This window comes from Salvelinus alpinus, chromosome 33 (assembly GCF_045679555.1).
Source record: "Salvelinus alpinus chromosome 33, SLU_Salpinus.1, whole genome shotgun sequence".
NCBI classification, from domain to species: domain Eukaryota; kingdom Metazoa; phylum Chordata; class Actinopteri; order Salmoniformes; family Salmonidae; genus Salvelinus; species Salvelinus alpinus.
Genome location: NC_092118.1, coordinates 11,146,123 through 11,164,343, shown reverse-complemented (window position 1 = coordinate 11,164,343; position 18,221 = coordinate 11,146,123). Strand labels below are relative to the sequence as shown.

General features: G+C 42.6%; 1 protein-coding gene across 2 annotated transcripts in view; it reads right to left on the bottom strand.

Annotated features, from left to right (window-relative positions):
- The window catches only part of LOC139563295 (T-cell immunomodulatory protein-like), a 118,852-nt gene that overhangs the window by 64,277 nt on the left and 36,354 nt on the right, over positions 1 to 18,221 (bottom strand). For both annotated transcript variants that reach the window (XM_071381854.1, XM_071381853.1), the window contains exon 10: positions 14,169 to 14,341. In XM_071381854.1, coding sequence (XP_071237955.1) covers positions 14,169 to 14,341 — 173 coding nt within the window. The remainder of the gene's footprint in view (positions 1 to 14,168; positions 14,342 to 18,221) is intronic.

Sequence of the window (18,221 nt, the reverse complement as noted above, 5' to 3'; positions counted from 1 at the left end):
CAGGTAAAATTACAACCCATTGTTCATCTATCAGGAGAAATTAGCTAGCAATAGCAAGATAGCTACATTTCAATGAATGTCATCTGTGTTTGACATTCGCCCAAGTTAATATAGTTGTTTCACAGTTGGTTTTGATATTTTAACCTGCGTGTCATGATCGTGCCTGGTGTGGATGGACAGAATCAACATAAGCATGAGGGTGCAGGGACGTGTCCGGTGTAGTCAATATTAGAGGTCGACCGATTATGATTTTTCAACGCCGATACAGATACCGATTATTGGAGGACCAAAAAAGGCCGATACCGATTAATCGGCTGATTTTTAAAATGTATTTGTAATAATGACAATTACAACAATACTGAATGAACACTTATTTTAACTTAATATAATACATCAATGAAATCAATTTAGCCTCAAATAAATAATGAAACATGTTCAATTTGGTTTAAATAATGCAAAAACAAAGTGTTGGAGAAGAAAGTAAAAGTGCAATATGTGCCATGTAAGAAAGCTAACGTTTAAGTTCCTTGCTCAGAACATGAGAACATATGAAAGCTGGTGGTTCCTTTTAACATGAGTCTTCAATATTCCCAGGTAAGAAGTTTTAGGTTGTAGTTATTATAGGAATTATAGGACTATTTCTCTCTATACGATTTGTATTTCATATACCTTTGACTATTGGATGTTCTTATAGGCATTTTAGTATTGCCAGTGTAACAGTATAGCTTCCATCCCTCTCCTCGCCGCTACCTGGGCTCGAACCAGGAACACATCGACAACAGCCACCCTCGAAGCAGCGTTACCCATGCAGAGCAAGGGCAACAACTACTCCAAGTCTCAGAGCGAGTGTTAGCGCGCACCCCACTAACTAGCTAGAAGCATTGCTTGAAGCATTGCGAAGAGCTGCTGGCAAAACGCACGAAAGTGCTGTTTGAATGAATGCTTACGAGCCTGCTGGTGCATACCATCGCTCAGTTAGACTGCTCTATCAAATCATAGACTTAATTATAACATAATAACACACAGAAATACGAGCCTTAGGTCATTAATATGGTCGAATCCGGAAACTATCAATCTCAAAAACAAAACAGTTCCGTATTTTATCTAACGGGTGGCATCCATAAGTCTAAATATTCCTGTTACATTGCACAACCTTCAATGTTATGTCATAATTATGTAAAATTCTGGCAAATTAGTTTGCAATGGGCCAGGCGGCCCAAACTGTTGCATATACTCTGACTCTGCGTGCAATGAACGCAAGAGAAGTGACACAATTTCACCTGGTTAATATTGCCTGCTAACCTGGATTTATTTAGCTAAATATGCAGGTTTAAAAATATATACTTCTGTGTATTGATTTTAAGAAATGCATTGATGTTTATGGTTAGGTACACGTTGGAGCAACGACAGTCCTTTTCGCGACTGCATCGATTATATGCAACGCAGGACACGCTAGATAAACTAGTAATATCATCAACCATGTGTAGTTATAACTAGTGATTATGATTGATTGATTGTTTTTTATAAGATAAGTTTAATGCTAGCTAGCAACTTACCGTGGCTTCTTACTGCATTCGCGTAACAGGCGATCTCCTCGTGAGGCAGGTGGTTAGAGCGTTGCACTAGTTAACTGTAAGGTTGCAAGATTGAATCCCTGAGCTTACAAGGTCAAAATCTGTCATTCTGCCTCTGAACAAGGCAGTTAACCCACCGTTCCTAGGCCGTCATTGAAAATAAGAATGCGTTCTTACCTGACTTGCCTAGTTAAATAAAGGTGTAAAAAATAAAATAAAAAACGGCGTCCAAAATGACCGATTTCCGATTGTTATGAAAACTTGAAATCGGCCCTAATTAATCGGCCATTCCGATTAATCGGTCGACCTCTAGTCAGTATGTTATGGAAGCAAACAAACAAACGCCAACCCACCCAACCACAACCCAGCTAAATCACCCTATCTTTCCCACAGTGAAGGGATGATAGGTGTTCGATGAGTGCTGATGCGTCGTGACATGATTGGCAGCTTAGAGAGTAATCGAGGCGACAGGAAAAGAACACACCTGCTGATCTGCAAGATGTGCATGATTCGATTCACCAGAAAGAGACGATTCACAGCTTCAAAAGCACTGCTGCCAGCCGTATTCAAAGTCTGTGTCTGTCTTCAGAGACAGCTGGAGATCAGAAACTTTCCAAACAACATTAGCCAGCTGAGACCACAGTGACTGCAACACACCTGTCATTCATCTCAGAGACAAGCTGTAATGTCAGAGAGTGGTCACACAGACCTAAAGTGACCGGGCCTGAATTGGTCATGGTTGTGGTTTCAGATGCATGGTCAAGTTCAATTACGTAGGCTACAATATACATAGACCACCACCAAAAGTTATGTTGTAGAAACACTTCTGACAGGTTTGTTTGATTCAAGCCCAGATGTTCACTTCGGGCCTGAACTGTTTAACAACCTGAATTCTCTCATCATGTACTTAAATTCATTATGCTAATAGTATTGGACTTAATGTAATAATTCTATATGTCCTAGTGTGTGGGGACGTACAGTAGGAGGGACAAACCATTGAATTATGTTACAAAATCAATCAAGCCAGAATAAATTGACTTTGAGTTGAAAAGGTTTGGGGAGAACGCTGTGGGCCATAAGCCCTTGGCTCTCCAGTGTGCTAACGAACAGAGGGAGAGAGAGAGAAGCCATGTCATGGGAAAAAATATACGATACTATTCAACGTGATCAATGTAAAGGGAAATCGCTACATCTGGGGATTCGTCACTGTCAATGTTTGTGTGCTCCTGGCTGCCGGTGGGCTGGTCCACTGCTCCCAAGGTAGAAGACTGGAGCAAGTAGAGCTCCTTCCGCGCCTACACAAACTGTGTTGATTTTATTACGACAAACAGCCACTTCATTTGTGCAAAGATGGTAAGTGAGACGCCAACGTGCTGCACAGCAAGATACCTTCCTGATGAAATAAGAGACTATTGAAAAAAGTTGTCTCTTTTCCTCCATTAAGTCTATAGACATTACGGAAAATTTAATTATAAGAACTAAGGAACAGCAGCAGATGGTGGTGAGCGACTGGCTAAACATAGATATACTTAGGGGACACTAGCCAAAGAGTGTAGCCATTAGCCGAATCAGAAAGCCAAGCTGAGAATTGTATCAATTTCTTGAAAGAGGAAAAGGTCCACGGGCCATGGACCCAGGGATGGTGGCGGTTGGCTGAAATGGAGCAGATGGCCCGGATGCTGTCCAGGGGACACACAGTCACAGGACGGATACTGTAACTCATTTGGTTCCTGGTTTTCGGGGCACATTAAGAAAAGCAGATGAGACGTGTCAAGAGTGGTGGTGGGTTGGTCATTGGCATTGCAATCTGTGTATCTCATCAGACTCCTGCCCTGGGAAGGTCACAGGTTAACATGGCAGCAGCTGCTGCTGCTTTTCAAATATCAATCTCCTGGTAGCAAAGGCATGCTTCACTGTTGATTGTGATCACATGGCTCTTTAATGCACACAACACACTGATCGGGAAGGAATCCCAGCAACATCTAATATTCAAGTGACACGCGCTGAGACCGACCGCAATGCTCATTTGTTTTTAATCGAATCCGAAAACACTGTGCTGTACTCGGATTTGTGGTCTGGATAATTCCACAGCATTGATGAGGCCAGGGCTTGGTGCTAGTCTATTCATGCTCTGGTTTGGGAGAGAGTGGTTGTGTGTCATTATCCTCAGACAGAGGGTTGTGTGTCATTATCCTCAGACAGAGGAGCTCTACAGTGAAGAGGGTTTATACACTAGCATGGCAGGTGGCAGAGTTACATTATGGCATATGTCCTCAAATCAACTGCCAATGTTCCCTCACTGTGAGCGAGGAATCTGGCAGACCCTCTCGTAAACTCACTGCCATTTTGTATAGAAGGAGTCAAGGATGCAAGTGAGGGGAGAAAGAGACTGGGTAAAATGAATAAGAACAGAATGTAAGCAGAAAGAGTGAGACTGCCCCTGACTGAGTTTCTCCAGTCTAAGAACAGCCGGTGAGAGAGTGAGTCACAAGGTTAGCCTTCAGCACAGACAAACAGGTAGCGACTCCAGGACAGAGACTGAGTTCAGACTGCAGGTGAACCAGTCTGAAAGGCCTGGGGCCAGTGACACACAGACAGCCCTCTCAGCCCAAGCTCCTGATTGAGTTCTGAGTGCGCCTCACCTGGACTGAACCCCCTGCTGCTTCCCCTGAGTGTCTCTCAGCTCCATAAAACACCATTCACAGTTTATACAGATGCTGAGAAGAGGAGTGGAGTAAGGGGTAAGGGAGGGTTGGCGTGAAACGGGGTTATAACAGCTCTCTCCTCCTCCTGAGACATATTCCTTTTAGAAATAACTCTGCTGCTCTCCCACTGAGAAAGACTGTCATTAGAAGTCATGCCCAAAATGAGCTGCTGGTATTACGTCGCCACATTAGTGAATTATATACAGTACCAGTCAAAAGTTTGGACACACCTACAGTACTCATTCAAGGGTTTTTCTTTATTTTTTACTATTATTTTCTACATTGTAGAATAATAGTGAAGACATCAAAACTATGAAATAACACATAATGTATGGAATCACGTAACAACTAAAAAAAAGTAGCCACCCTTTGCCTTGATGACAGCTTTGCACACTCTTGGCATTCTCTCAACCAGCTTCACCTGGAATGCTTTTCAAACAGTCTTGAAGGTGTTCCCACATACGCTGAGCACTTGTTGGCTGCTTTTCCTTCACTCTGTGGTCTAACTCATCCCAAACCATCTAAATTGGGTTGAGGTCGGGTGATTGTGGAGGCCAGGTCATCTGATGCAGCACTCAATCACTCTCCTTCTTGGTAAAATAGCACTTACACAGCCTGGATGTGTGTTGGGTCATTGTCCTGTTGAAAAACAAATTATAGTCCCACTAAGCACAAAGCAGATGGGATGGCGTATCGCTGCAGAATGCTGTTGTAGCCACCCTGGTTAAGTGTTCCTTGAAAAATAAATAAATCACAGACAGTATCACCAGCAAAGCACGCCCACGCCCACACCATCACACATCCCCCTCCTCCATGCTTCACAGTTGGAACTGCACATGCGGAGATCATCCGCATAGATGAACAAACAAAATGTGTGTCCATCTATGAAGACAGGGAGAGTAGAGAGTAGATTCTTATTCCCATCACAGGCAACTCCTCCCAAAATCCTCTGACAGTTCCCCTGGAGGACATGTTATGTCCAGGTCAGAGCATGTGCCGCAGGGGAACAGTCCTTAGATTTAAGCACGCAAGCATGCACGCAAGCACATGGACACACACATGGACACATACACATGCTGTGAACCACTGTATAAGGGCAGAAATGCACTCTTTCTCCTCCTGAACAAGCCGTCAAATTTGTGCTGATGCTCTGGGGAAAAACATCACCTGAGTCATCATGCTGTCTTGACTGTTCTGTGAGGATCCAAACTGGTCAGATCAGGTTTGCAATGAATAACCTCAACCAGACCCCCTCTCACCTGCAGAGGCGGGGAGGAGGGAACTGGTGGGGGTTAACAACTCACGTCCTGTTGTAAATCAAGAGAAGATCCAGGTCTCCCTCTCTAAATTCACCAAAGGAATGTGCCTTTGTTTCAAGAAACTTTCCCCGCCGAAACTCTTAACACGTTCAAAAGCAAATAGTGGAAAAATATTTCTAACATAGAACGTGCGGAATGGAGTGTAAAGAACACTAATGTTGTTTTGATATCATTAAAAATGTTATGAAGGAAATACTGTAACTTGGAAAGTATACCCACGACATGTGTGAAGTGTCCATCCTATGCTTTGTGCATGAAATATGAAAATGATGAATGTGTTTCTGTTAAACCTATGTAAAATATGTTTTGTTTTCTGAATTTTTATAATGAGTATTTCTGTATTTGAATTTGGCGCCCTGCAGTTTCACTACTGGGTGTTGAAGAGGTGGGACGCTACTGTCTCACATACCCCAGAGAAGTTAACGTTGGTACATTTAGAAACTACTCTCACTTACAGTAATCCTATACTTTGCAGACGAACCGCCGCCAACTTGGAGTAAGAAATCATGAATGTATTTATGTGAAATTCCTTGGTTCGCTGTGGATCTCGCTAGGTGGACAGTGCAGCCTTGGAAAGGGCGTTGGGCCTTTTCGCAGCACGCTTTTAAAGCTCTGATTGTCCAAAAATGGTTCCAACAAGTCTTCTACTGTTCTTCTTTGTAGTTATCTGGTGACTTGTCGTGCAGTCCTGAACAGAACTGCAGAGTTGATTTTCCTTCCATTCGCTCCTGAAGATGCCTCTTTTGAAGAAGGGCTAGCCAGCCGTGTCGATGGTTCCCAGTGGGATGATGAGAGTGGCTTAATAAGATGGTTTGAGCAGAGTAGTAGAATGGTCCCACTTAAATGAGCTTTTCTAGATACTTTACTTCGGACAGCTAATCAGCCATACCAGTGATTGTCCGGGAGGTCAGTTTATCTTTTCTACCTCGTGTTGTGATTCAAAGTTCAGACCACTTTAAACGTGCAGCTTCATGCTCTTCTGGTCTGATATGTTCATTCTTAACCCATCATTTTATACAGTTTGTTCAAAAGCGCGGTTCCGTCAGGCTGACAGGCTCTCTGACCTCACTCAGGGACGTGACTTGTCACTGTGCAAAGTTTATGTAAAACAATTATCTCTTATGGCTCCTAAAATCACATCCCTCTCTTAAAACCTCTTTGGACTAGACGTGCCGCTAGCGCCCCACCTCGACAACATCCGGTGAAATTGCAGAGCACAAAATTCAAAATACAAAAATCGTAATATTAAACATTCATGAAAATACAAGTGTCATACATAATTTATAAGCTTAACTTTTTGTTAATCCAGCCGCTTTGTCAAATTTCAAAAAGGCTTTATGGTGAAAGCATACCATGCGATTATCTGAGGACAGCGCCCCGCATACAAAAGCATTAAAAACATTTTCCAAACCAGCAGAGGCGTCACGAAAGTCAGAAATAGAGATAGAATAAATCACTTACCTTTGAAGATCTTCCTCTGTTTGCAATCCCAAGGGTCCAGCTACATAACAAATGCTTGTTTTGTTCGATAAAGTCCTTCTTTATATCCCAAAAAAGTCAGTTTAGTTGGCGCGCTTGATTCAGTAATCCACCTTGCCCCTCATTCAAAATGCATACAAAGGAATCCCAAAAGTTACCAATAAACTTCCTCCAAACAAGTCAAACAACGTTTCTAATCAATCCTCAGGTACCCTAATATGTAAATAAACGATAAAATTGAAGACGGAGAATAGTGTGTTCAATACCGGAGATAAATAACGAAGTGTGCACCCTCATCCACGTGCGCCACAACACCGCAGTCAAAATGAGAGCCACCTAGAAAAACTACAAATTCTAGCTAATTAAAAAAAAACAAGCCTGAAACCCTTTCTAAAGACTGTTGACATCTAGTGGAAGCCATAGGAGCTGCAATCTGGGAGGTATTCCTTTGAATCTCCCATAAACAAGGATTTGAATGGGCTGACCTCAACAACAAAACATTTCCGGATGGATTCTCCTCGGGTTTTCGCCTGCCATATCAGTTCTGTTATACTCAGACATTGTTTTAACAGTTTTAGAAACTTCAGAGTGTTTTCTATCCAATACTACCAATTATATGCATATCCTAGCTTCTGGGCCTGAGTAACAGGCAGTTTACTTTGGGCACCTCAGTCATCCGAACTTCCGAATACTTCCCCCTAGCCCGAAGAAGTTAAAGATGAACTTCTTGTGAATCCAACCACGGTGTCAGATTTTAAAAATGCTTTACGGCGAAAGCATACCTTACGATTATTTGAGAACATAGCCCAGCAGACAAATCATTACAAACAGTAACAAAGCCAAGTAGCAGAGTTACACAAGTCAGAAATAGAGATAAAATGTATCCCTTACCTTTGATGATCTTCATATGGTTGCACTCAGCAGACATTCATTTACTCAATAAATGTTCCTTTTGTTCGATAAAGTCTCTTTATATCCAAAAAACCTCAGTTTTGTTCGCGTTTTCTTCAGTAATCCACAGGCTCAAACGCAGTCAAAACAGGCAGACAAAAAATCCAAATTGTATCCGTAAAGTTCATAGAAACATGTCAAACGATGTTTATATTCAATCCTCAGGTTGTTTTTAGCCTAAATAATCGATAATATTTCAACCGGACAATAACGTCGTCAATATAAAAGGTAAACAAGAAAGGCACTCTCTCGGTCGCACGCATGAAAAAGCTCTGTGACACTTTAGGGTCCACTCATTCAGACTGCTCTTACTTCCTCATTTTTCAGATTACAAGCCTGAAACAATTTCTAAAGACTGTTGACATCTAGTGGAAGGCATGGGAACTGCAATTTGAGTCCTAGGTCAATGGATACTGTAATGGCATTGAATAGAAAACTACAAAACCAAAAAAGAAACTACTTCCTGAATGGATTTTTCTCAGGTTTTCAGTTCTGTTAAACTCACAGACACTATTTTAACAGTTTTGGAAACTTTAGAGTGTTTTCTATCCAAATCTACCAGTTATATGCATATCATATCTTCTGGGCCCGAGTAGCAGGCAGTTTAATTTGGGCATGCTTTTCATCCAAAATTGCAAATGCTGCCCCCTACCCTAGAGAAGTTAAGTGTCTCTGTCCCTCTCTCTCTGCCCCCCTCTCCATGTCTTTCGTAACAAGCATTCATATGGTTGTCAGTCCACTAGGGACCTGTTTTTAACGTTTTAAGTGTGTATCTTCATCCTGTGTTATCATTTAATTAGCTGGTACATGTAAATAAATAATTAAGCCATTTTTTGTAGTACTGAATCATAAGTAAGGCTCATGTTTTTGCAGATGCAGGAGGTTACGACTGTTCAGAATGATGATATGATACGTGGTATGATTAATAACTTGACTGTTTATAGATGTGATAGGTAAAGACCTTCTAGAGTTTAATTAGGGAGATGGTAATTCTTTAAAGAACCGCTCTCGTGGTTCCCCAGATCCTAATGAGTTAATTGTTTCATGATTCATTTAAATCGGGTAACAATTAAACCTATTTAGGTAATTAGATAAATAAGTCTTCAGATTAATGTTAGTCAAGTCAAGGCTGTCATACAGACAGTCACAGTCCCACTAACTAAACCACTAAAACACTACAGCACTACTCCACCCTCAGAGGTATAGAATTCATTCTGTTTGCGTTGAAGAGCTGTTTGAAATATACACAACCTACACTGACTGTACAAAACATTAAAAACACCTTCCTAATAGTGAGTTGCACACACCTCTTTTGCCCTCAGAACAGCCTCACTTCGTCAAGGCATGGACTCTACAAGGTGTCGAAAGCGTTCCACAGGGATGCTGGCCCATGTTGACTCCAATGCTTCCCACAGCTGTGTCAAGCTGGCTGGATGTCCTTTAGGTGGTGGACCATTCTTGATACACACAGGAAACTGTTGAGTGTGAAAAACTCAGCAGCATTGCAGTTCTTGACACAATCAAACCTGGCACCTACTACCATACCCTTTTCAAAGGTACTTCAATCTTTGGTCTTGTCTATTCACCCTCTGAATGGCACACATACACAATCCATGCCTCAATTATCTAAAGGCTTAGAAATCCTTTGTTAACCTGGCTCCTCACCTTCATCTACACTGATTGAAGTGGATTTAACAGGTGACATCAATAAGGGATCATAGCTTTCACCTGGATTCACCTGGTTAGTCTATGTCAACGGTCTCAAACTCATTCCACGGAGGTCCGAGTGTCTACAGGTTTGAGTTTTTTCCTTTCAATTAAGACCTAGACAACCAGGTTGAGGGCAGTTCCTTACTAATTAGTGACCTCAATTCATCAATCAAGTACAAGGGTGGAAAGAAAACCCACAGACACTTGGCCCTCTGTGGAATGAGTTCGACACATGTGGTCTATGTCATGGAAAGAGTTAAGAGCTGTTCCTAATGTTTTGTACACTCAGTGTATGAGATCAGTGAAGATCCAACACCAAAAGCATGAGGGAATATACAACAATGCATGTGTGAGAGTGTGGACGTGTTTTACTATTCTTGTAGTGAGTGCTATAAACAAACAAAACAAACATTTGACCACCTGGGGAAATTGTGTTAGTCCCCACGAGGTCAAATGCTATTTCTAAGGGGTTTAAGGTTAGAATTAGTGTTAGAATTACGTTAACGGTTAGTAGCTAGGGTTAAGGTTAGGTTTTTGGGTTAGGGAGTACAGGTTAGGGTTAGGTTAATGGTTAGGGAAAATAGGAATTTGAATGGGATTGAATTGTGTCCCCACAAGGTTAGCTGTACAAGACTGTGTGTGTATTTGTGTGTGTTTGGAAACAGTGGGTGAGAGAGTGAGTGACTTGTGTGTAGCCAGCAGAGCAGAAACCTCTATCTGGGAGAAGTGTGATGAAGTAATCAAGTGCATGTTGTATGATGCAGAGAAGCACACTCCATACTGCGGGCACAGTGGAAGAGCCCAAAGAGGAGGTACCCAAACTACCAATCTAACTCCCATTGAACCTGACACAAACAAACTATTGCATTAAAAAAACTGGTGTCCCTATAGGATGACAAACCATGTTACACTGAACAAAAATATAAATCGCAACATGCTAAAAAACTTTAATGAGCAAGCCTTCCTTCATGACCAGGCCTCTGTAAATTGGTAAAGAATCAGCTTGATCCCCTCTGTCGAAGACGCTTGGACCTTCTTTTTTGATATAGTCAGTGGTATTGTTAAATACCATAAAGAAAATGAGAATAAAAAACAGGTTCAGCCACTGGATTGACCATGATCTTGCAGAGTTACTCCACCTCAAGAATTGCATTTGGCAAAAGGCTCGGCACACGCATTCTCAGGCTGACTGGCTCTCGTTCAGGATAATGAGAAATAAGTGCACTCAGGCTATCCGGAAGGCCAAAGTTAGTTACTTGAAGGAGAAGTTCTCTCTGTGTGGGTCTAACTCCAACAAGTTCTGGAAAATGGTTAAACGGTTCAAGACCTGTAGAATAAACCCTCCTCCTCACAGCTGCCCATGTCCCTTAAAGTTGATGATGTGGTTGTTACTGACAAGAAGCACATGGCTGAGCTCTTTAACTTCTTGACGCTAGGGGTCAGATTTTTTATAAAAAATAAATAAATAACGTTCCCAAGGTAAACAGACTATTTCTCAGGTCCAGATCGTAGAATATGCATATAATTTACAGATTAGGATAGAAAACACTCCAAAGTTTCCAAAAGTGTCAAAATATTGTCTGTGAGTATAACAAAACTGATTCTGCAGGCAAAAACCTGAGAAAATATAACCCGGAAGTGATATTTAAAAAGAAAAATCTGTGTTTCCTGGCCAGTCTTTCTTCCATTTAAAGGGGTATCAACCAGATTCCTTTTCCAATGGCTTCCTCAGGCTGTGACCAGGCTTTAGACATAGTTTCAGAGGAAGATTTTCAAAAGTAAGTGATTCATTTAGTCGCTATTTGTGATTTTGTGAAGCCTGTGCTGGTTGAAAAATATGTTGATGTGGGGCGCCATCCTCAGACAATCGCATGGTATGCTTTCACTGTAAAGCCTATTGTAAACCGGACAACGCAGTTATATTAACAAGAATTTAAGCTTTTAAATGATATAAGATACTTGTATGTTCATGAATGTTTAATATTACGATTATTTATTTGAATTGCGCACCCTCCAATTTCACCGGATGTTGTTGACAAAAACAGCATGATCATTACACAAGTGCACCTTATGCTGGGGACAATAAAAGGCCACTCTAAAATGTGCAGTTTTGTGACAACACAATGCCACAAATGTCTCAAGTTGAGGGAGCGTGCAATTGGTATGCTGACTGCAAGAAGGTTCACCAGAGCTGTTGCCAGAGAATTCAATGTTCATTTCTCTACCAAAAGCCGCCTCCAAAGTAGTTTTAGAGAATTTGGCAGTATGTCCAACCGGCCTCACACCACATGTATGGCATTGTGTGGGCGAGCGGTTTGCTGATGTCAACGTTGTGAACAGAGTAGCATAAGAGTAGCAGAGTAGCATAGCATAAGCTATGGACAAACATTCTACGTTCCAGTTCCCGCCAATATTCAGCAATTTTGCACAGCCATTGAAGAGGAGTGGGACAACATTCCACAAGCAACAGCCTGATCAACTCTATGCAAAGGAGATGTGTTGCGCTGCATGAGGCAAATGGCTGTCACACCAGATACTGACTGGTTTTCTGATCCACGTCCCTACCTTTTTTTTAAGGTATCTGTGAGCAACAGACCTGTATTCCCAGTCATGTGAAATCCATAGATTAGGGCGTAATGAATTTATTTCAATTGACTGATTTCCTTATATGAACTGTAACTCTGTAAAATCTTCAAAAATGTTGCATGTTGCGTTTATAATTTTACCGCTAAACTAATGAAGCAACAACGAATCTTCAACTGCTAAGGGCCTGAAATGCATATTTTTTGATTGACACCTTCTCAGATGAGTCAATAAAAGCCTGAGGCTGATGGCTCTGGCATAGAGTGTTGCTCATTCAATTAAAACATGATAATACTATTTGAAAAGGTCAAATGTCAATCTCTTTGGCAGGAAATAGGTTGGAGACTGCCGTGCTTAAACACTGTGTGCCATGGCGCCTCAAACGAGCCCCCGAGCAGCTATTACCATTCATCACAGCCACTCTGCAGGGACGAGACCGTCGCAACGTTTTTCCCTATTCCTCGTTACATAGGAACTTGTTTGTTTTGACTTCCAGTTTCCAACACGACACATTGATTGGTTCCCAGAAACAAAATGGCTTTTTGGGCTCATCTTAAAATTCAAATATACATTTATTCTGTAACGATAGGAAGTGTGTGGGCAGGCAGGACTTTCATCCATAACCCAGCTAGAAATAACAAGCGAATGGGAGCGAAAGAATAGAAGAAGAAAAAAAAGAGATTGTGAGAGAGAGAACGAGAGAGAGAGTGGGAGGCACATTAAACTGGCCAAACATTTGGCAAGCAGAGTCTGTTCGAGCACAGAGTACACCCAACCAATGAACACCAATGCGGCACGCAACCGCAGACAATTACAAACTAATGTCAAGATGTATGAAAATGTAGGCTAGATCTACACAATGTCACAAATACAGGCCATTACCGGGTCTTGGGATGAAACCGGATCATCGTTTTGATGGTATTTCTACAGTACTACATACCAACAACATGATTTGTAGTTACTGACAAGAGAGTCCGTATTAATCGTCACCATCGTCAAATCATCACAGCCATCTTCTGTCCATGTGCCTCATCTGGTTTTAAACTATCACCCTGGATTGGTCATGTATGATGGTTGGTACAGGGCTTAATATGTGATTCAATTCCAGGGCTCAAAGACATGGACTTGGTGGAATTAGAATAGGCCTCCCAGGATGAAGGTGACCCAAAGAGAAGAAGGATTTAAGCTGCCAGAGAGATTCGACTGACCCTCCACCGGAAATTAAGGTGCACATGTTCGAGTATGTGTGTGTGTGTGTTTCACCAATGTCCCAGAAATGTTCCACATCTTCCTTACTTTGTCTTTGTCTATTATGAAGTCACACAGAAGGAAGAGAACAATCGGCATTAAAAGGCCTAGCTTTGGCCCTGTCCTGACTGATATCTTATCTCAATCTACGGGCTGCTGATAACCCACACATCCTCTTCCTGCTGTCTGTCCTCTCTGACCGTGCCACCTTATCCCAGGGTCAGGAGCGTTTTAAAGACTGCTGCTAACTTTGGCTCTTATCGGTCATGTCCCCACGCTGAAGTGTGACCTGGGGCTTTCACTTCACTTCACTTCATCACTGAACATTCATTCCTCTAATCTATTTAAATCTAAAGCCATTCAAGGTTAGAATAACATGTTTTATATGGATATTGACACATAATATTGGCCTTCAACGTACAATCATACTGTCTGCACACTAATCTAATCCAAAAAGCATTTTGGGTCAGTGAACATAAAATAGATAATTGAAAGTCGTGGCGATTACTATTCTTATTCTTATCTAACAGAGCCTAATCTGACCTGGCATGAGACCTCTCCCCTAATACATTTTTCCTATGGGTCAGTGTGCCACTCACCTCCCGCTAGTATTGCGCAGGATGACCAGGGCGTCAGGGAAGCCGTCCATGTTGTAGTCTCCCAGGTGCAGGGTGATGGGGTTGTGGAGCTCCCCAGCAGGAGGGGTGGTCTGGGGGGTCACGAAGCCCCAGAGAGTCTCCCTCCACTGGAAATCTGTCAGGACTGGCACCCACTGCAACAGGAGAGAAAACAATGACGCTGGTTCAGCTCATTGATGATATACTACACCGGAATGAGACTCGGAGCGAAAAGAAAATGAAACAACATTGACTATTATTAACTGCTGGTCTATTTAGCAGAACTGACATCGCGGTGAGAGCGGGCTCAGTAGGGTTGCTGAATCACAGCCATTACTGCCACAAGTCAAAAGATAGAAATGAGTGCTAGGGCAGAGGGCATTTCTTCCTTCCTGTTCCCAGCAATAAAACAGTTATTTTCCATCAGAACATATTTTGTATTTGAAAAGAGCTGCAGAAATTAGATCTATCACTGTGAAACCCACTGTGACTGTGTGGCCCTTCCTTGACCTCCCTTGATTATACAGTACCATGATAAATATTGCAGTGAAAGAGAGATATATATATATATATATATATATATACATACATACATACACACACACACACACACACACACGACATATATATATATATATATACACACACGACGCCCCGCATAGCTCTATCAACACATATTCCACCCTTGACAGCTCAACTGAGTAGTCAATAAACCCTGGGAGCCTATTTCTCTCTGACAGTGACTGATGTTCATCATAATAGAATGTGAATGTACAAAAATCATACTAACTACTGTGGGTAAATTCACATTAAATTATATTTACGAAAACGTACGCACTCACGACTGTAAGTCGCTAAGGATAAAGAGCGCCTGCTAAATGACTAAAATGCAAATATTGAATTAGTCACTGAACACATAACGAATAGTGAATAAAATCCAAGTAAGATTCCGTAATAGAGTGTTGGATCCACTGCTAAAAATGGCAAGTCTCACAGAGCGACATCCTCAGATACCATCATTAGTAACCGTTTTCTGAATGGACGGATGTGAATACGAGAACTACACAAAGAGCTTTAAAAAGAGAGGGCAGCGGGGATAGGACCTATTCTTTATGCAGCTGAACGCCTCTCTCTGTTTTCCCCTCGTCTCCACAAGGCCCACCTATTATTGGAAAGCGCTGGGGAGGCGGGAATGCAGATGCCATGGGTTTAAATATTCATGAATGTTAAACAGGAAAAGCCAGGTGCATCTCTGCACATTATATCCGCCAGAGGAAGCGCCACGCGGGTAGCGGTAATGGCTGCTAATATGGCTGTTCTCCCTCTCTGAATACATAAACACAGTCAACATATTGACAGACGGAGAAAAGAGCAGCAGGATGAGAGAAGAGAGAGTCGAGGTCACAAGAAAGTGTCTCGGAGGAAAGTCCTGTGTGAATATTTACAGGGGATAGACCTCGGCAATGTATCAGTACCACATAGGCTCTGATGTATAACCCTGTTGATTTGGCGCCGCTACAAGATAGGGCAGGGGAAGACGGTGTGATACGTACAGCTGCACCAGGAGGGAATGCGTTAGGGATGAGGGACGCGTGGGAGAGGCAAGTGGTTTGTCTGGACAGTGTGGGTGAAACAATTGTGAGTATGTGTAAGGTGTATGATCTATGTACAAATTGTGCAGGGTGCTGGGGGTGAAATGGCATCTCCATCTTAGGGCACTTGGCCAGAAAGCCCGTCATACAATCCCACCCAGGTGATTGAAGTCCCAGTGAGACGAGCTCAGACCCATGTCTTTAGCAAACCTGGGTGGGGAGTTAAATTTTTTTTAGTGATGCGTCATTGGCTGCAGAGGTTGATTGGCCGCTGCCCTGTCACAGGGACTGCTGACAAAGATAACTTTAAATAAATGTGAAAGGTTATGGGTGTTTGGAAGAATGACAGGAAGTGAATGAGCTTAAATGACGACTTCCTTCAAGTGATATTAACATGACGGGTCATGACGAAGTTGAATGATCATTCAGCTTGTGTGTGATGAATACTGACTGGTTTTAATGAGTTTCATGATTGGCTAGGATTATCTAAATACAGTAGAAGTTATGACTGAAACAGCCATGTAAATAAGTCCTAATGATTTGTTTTGGTCAGGTTACATAGAAATGGTGTATTTGAGCTAATTAGTACGCGGTAACAAACGCTGCACCGTTAAATGAAACTGCTGAGCCCACGCACACACATCCAGTGTCTCACTTCTATAAGTGCTCCCAAAAGCACTCTGAAAGCACAACACATTTTTAGAGCTTAACTGCCACTTAGCAACAAACAAACAGAAACTATGCTAATGGTAACTTGGGATGAAGCTCACCTTGGACACAGCAGTGCACAGATAACCTTGTATCACTCAATTGTGCCACAAAATGGATTAAGCTGGGTCACTGGCGAGTGGATCCTCAACCGTTGAGTCTGATAATAAAAAGAGGAACTTCTCTGCATCTTGGCTAGGAGTGCTGCTTCACCGACAGCTCTACTCACAGCTGGTCTACACCGGGGAGCAGAAGTCTATCATCAGCATTGTGCTGACTGGCACTTTACATGGTTCATTAGACCTCAACGCTTTCTACTGTACATGCAAATGCTCCCCATTGATTCATAGACATACTTATGAGAGGGGTGATGGAGAAAGAAACGCAGAGAGAGAACAAGCGTTAGACCGAGAGAGACAGAGAGCGAAGACTATGAGTACATTGACTAAAGGAATTTCAGACACTTTTTCAATGGAAGACATCCAGACAAAGTTTATAAATAACCGTAAGGAGCTGCCAGGCAGCCTGGGTGCCAGCTGGTCAGTCGTACTGTGAGGCAGTGGGTGACTCTAGGAGCTGAACAAACCCAAACCATCCCTACCAGGCTGGCAGCCAGCATACCAGACTAACATACTTTCCTGCACAACAATCCCACTAGATTGCTGAAGACGTATACAACACATCAGCACATCATATTCCAGGCCTGCGGCTTGATGAGTCCTGCTTTCTGTTTCCTTTCTAATGCCAATTTTAGGAGGGAGAGAGAAGAGATAGAGGAGAAGGAGGGGAAGAGAGGCAGAGGATGTGTTCAGAATACCAACAGGAGGACTGACTGAGCCTCCCAGTGGCAAGGCAGTCTGCTGAGCTGAAGCCTGCTGTAACTGTTCCAGAGCTGCCTACAGAGGCGTGACTGACTGGGGGGGAAACAGGGAGGGGTGGCGGGTTGCTGGTCCTGGATTTGACAGGAGAAGTGCGGCCATTGTCCCAGTGTCTTTACAGAGATCTCTCTCTCTGCCACTTTGCCATAGGTCTGATCCCTCCTGGAAGAGAAAGTAGATTTATGATGCATGTCGGAGGGAAGGGAGGGGCAGTGCTCCTCTGACGGATGGAGACAATCATCCTTCATTACGCTGCTGGATCATGGCTCCATCTCCATTCACATGCGTCAGTCTCTAGGCCTCCACTTCAGTGTCTCAGGTTTGTGCATAGACACACAGAGGAGCCAGTGCCTAGTCGTACATGGTGTGTGTCCATCTTTCAGGTACCCACAAGCTAACATAGAAAAAAAAGACATGTTCTGGTCTTCAAGGTAAAGACCACTTCTTTGCATCGGGCCCATTTAAAAAGGCACATCACATGCTCTCGTCTGTACCGTGACTGACAGAGGAGCAGAGGAGAGGAGTGGAGATGTGACGGTGGAGATGAGAGGAATTGTACATTTTTGCTGCAGGTGTTTGGAGGGGAGAGATCTAGGTCCGGTTTGATCTGACGGGATGTTATAAAAACACACATAAGGTATTCTCCTTGCATCTCCCGATCCTCACCGCTCCTGATTGGGTTGATCAGCCTGAGCAGAACGCAGAGGATCAACCCATAGCTTAATCAAGCAGGAACCAGAAAAGGCGAGGCAATCACTGTCATCCTAGACAACCAGCCTCTCAGTAATTAACTGACTCCGTTAGGGAATTTCCATTTATTTAAACATTTTGTTGCTATTATTATTATTATTATTTTT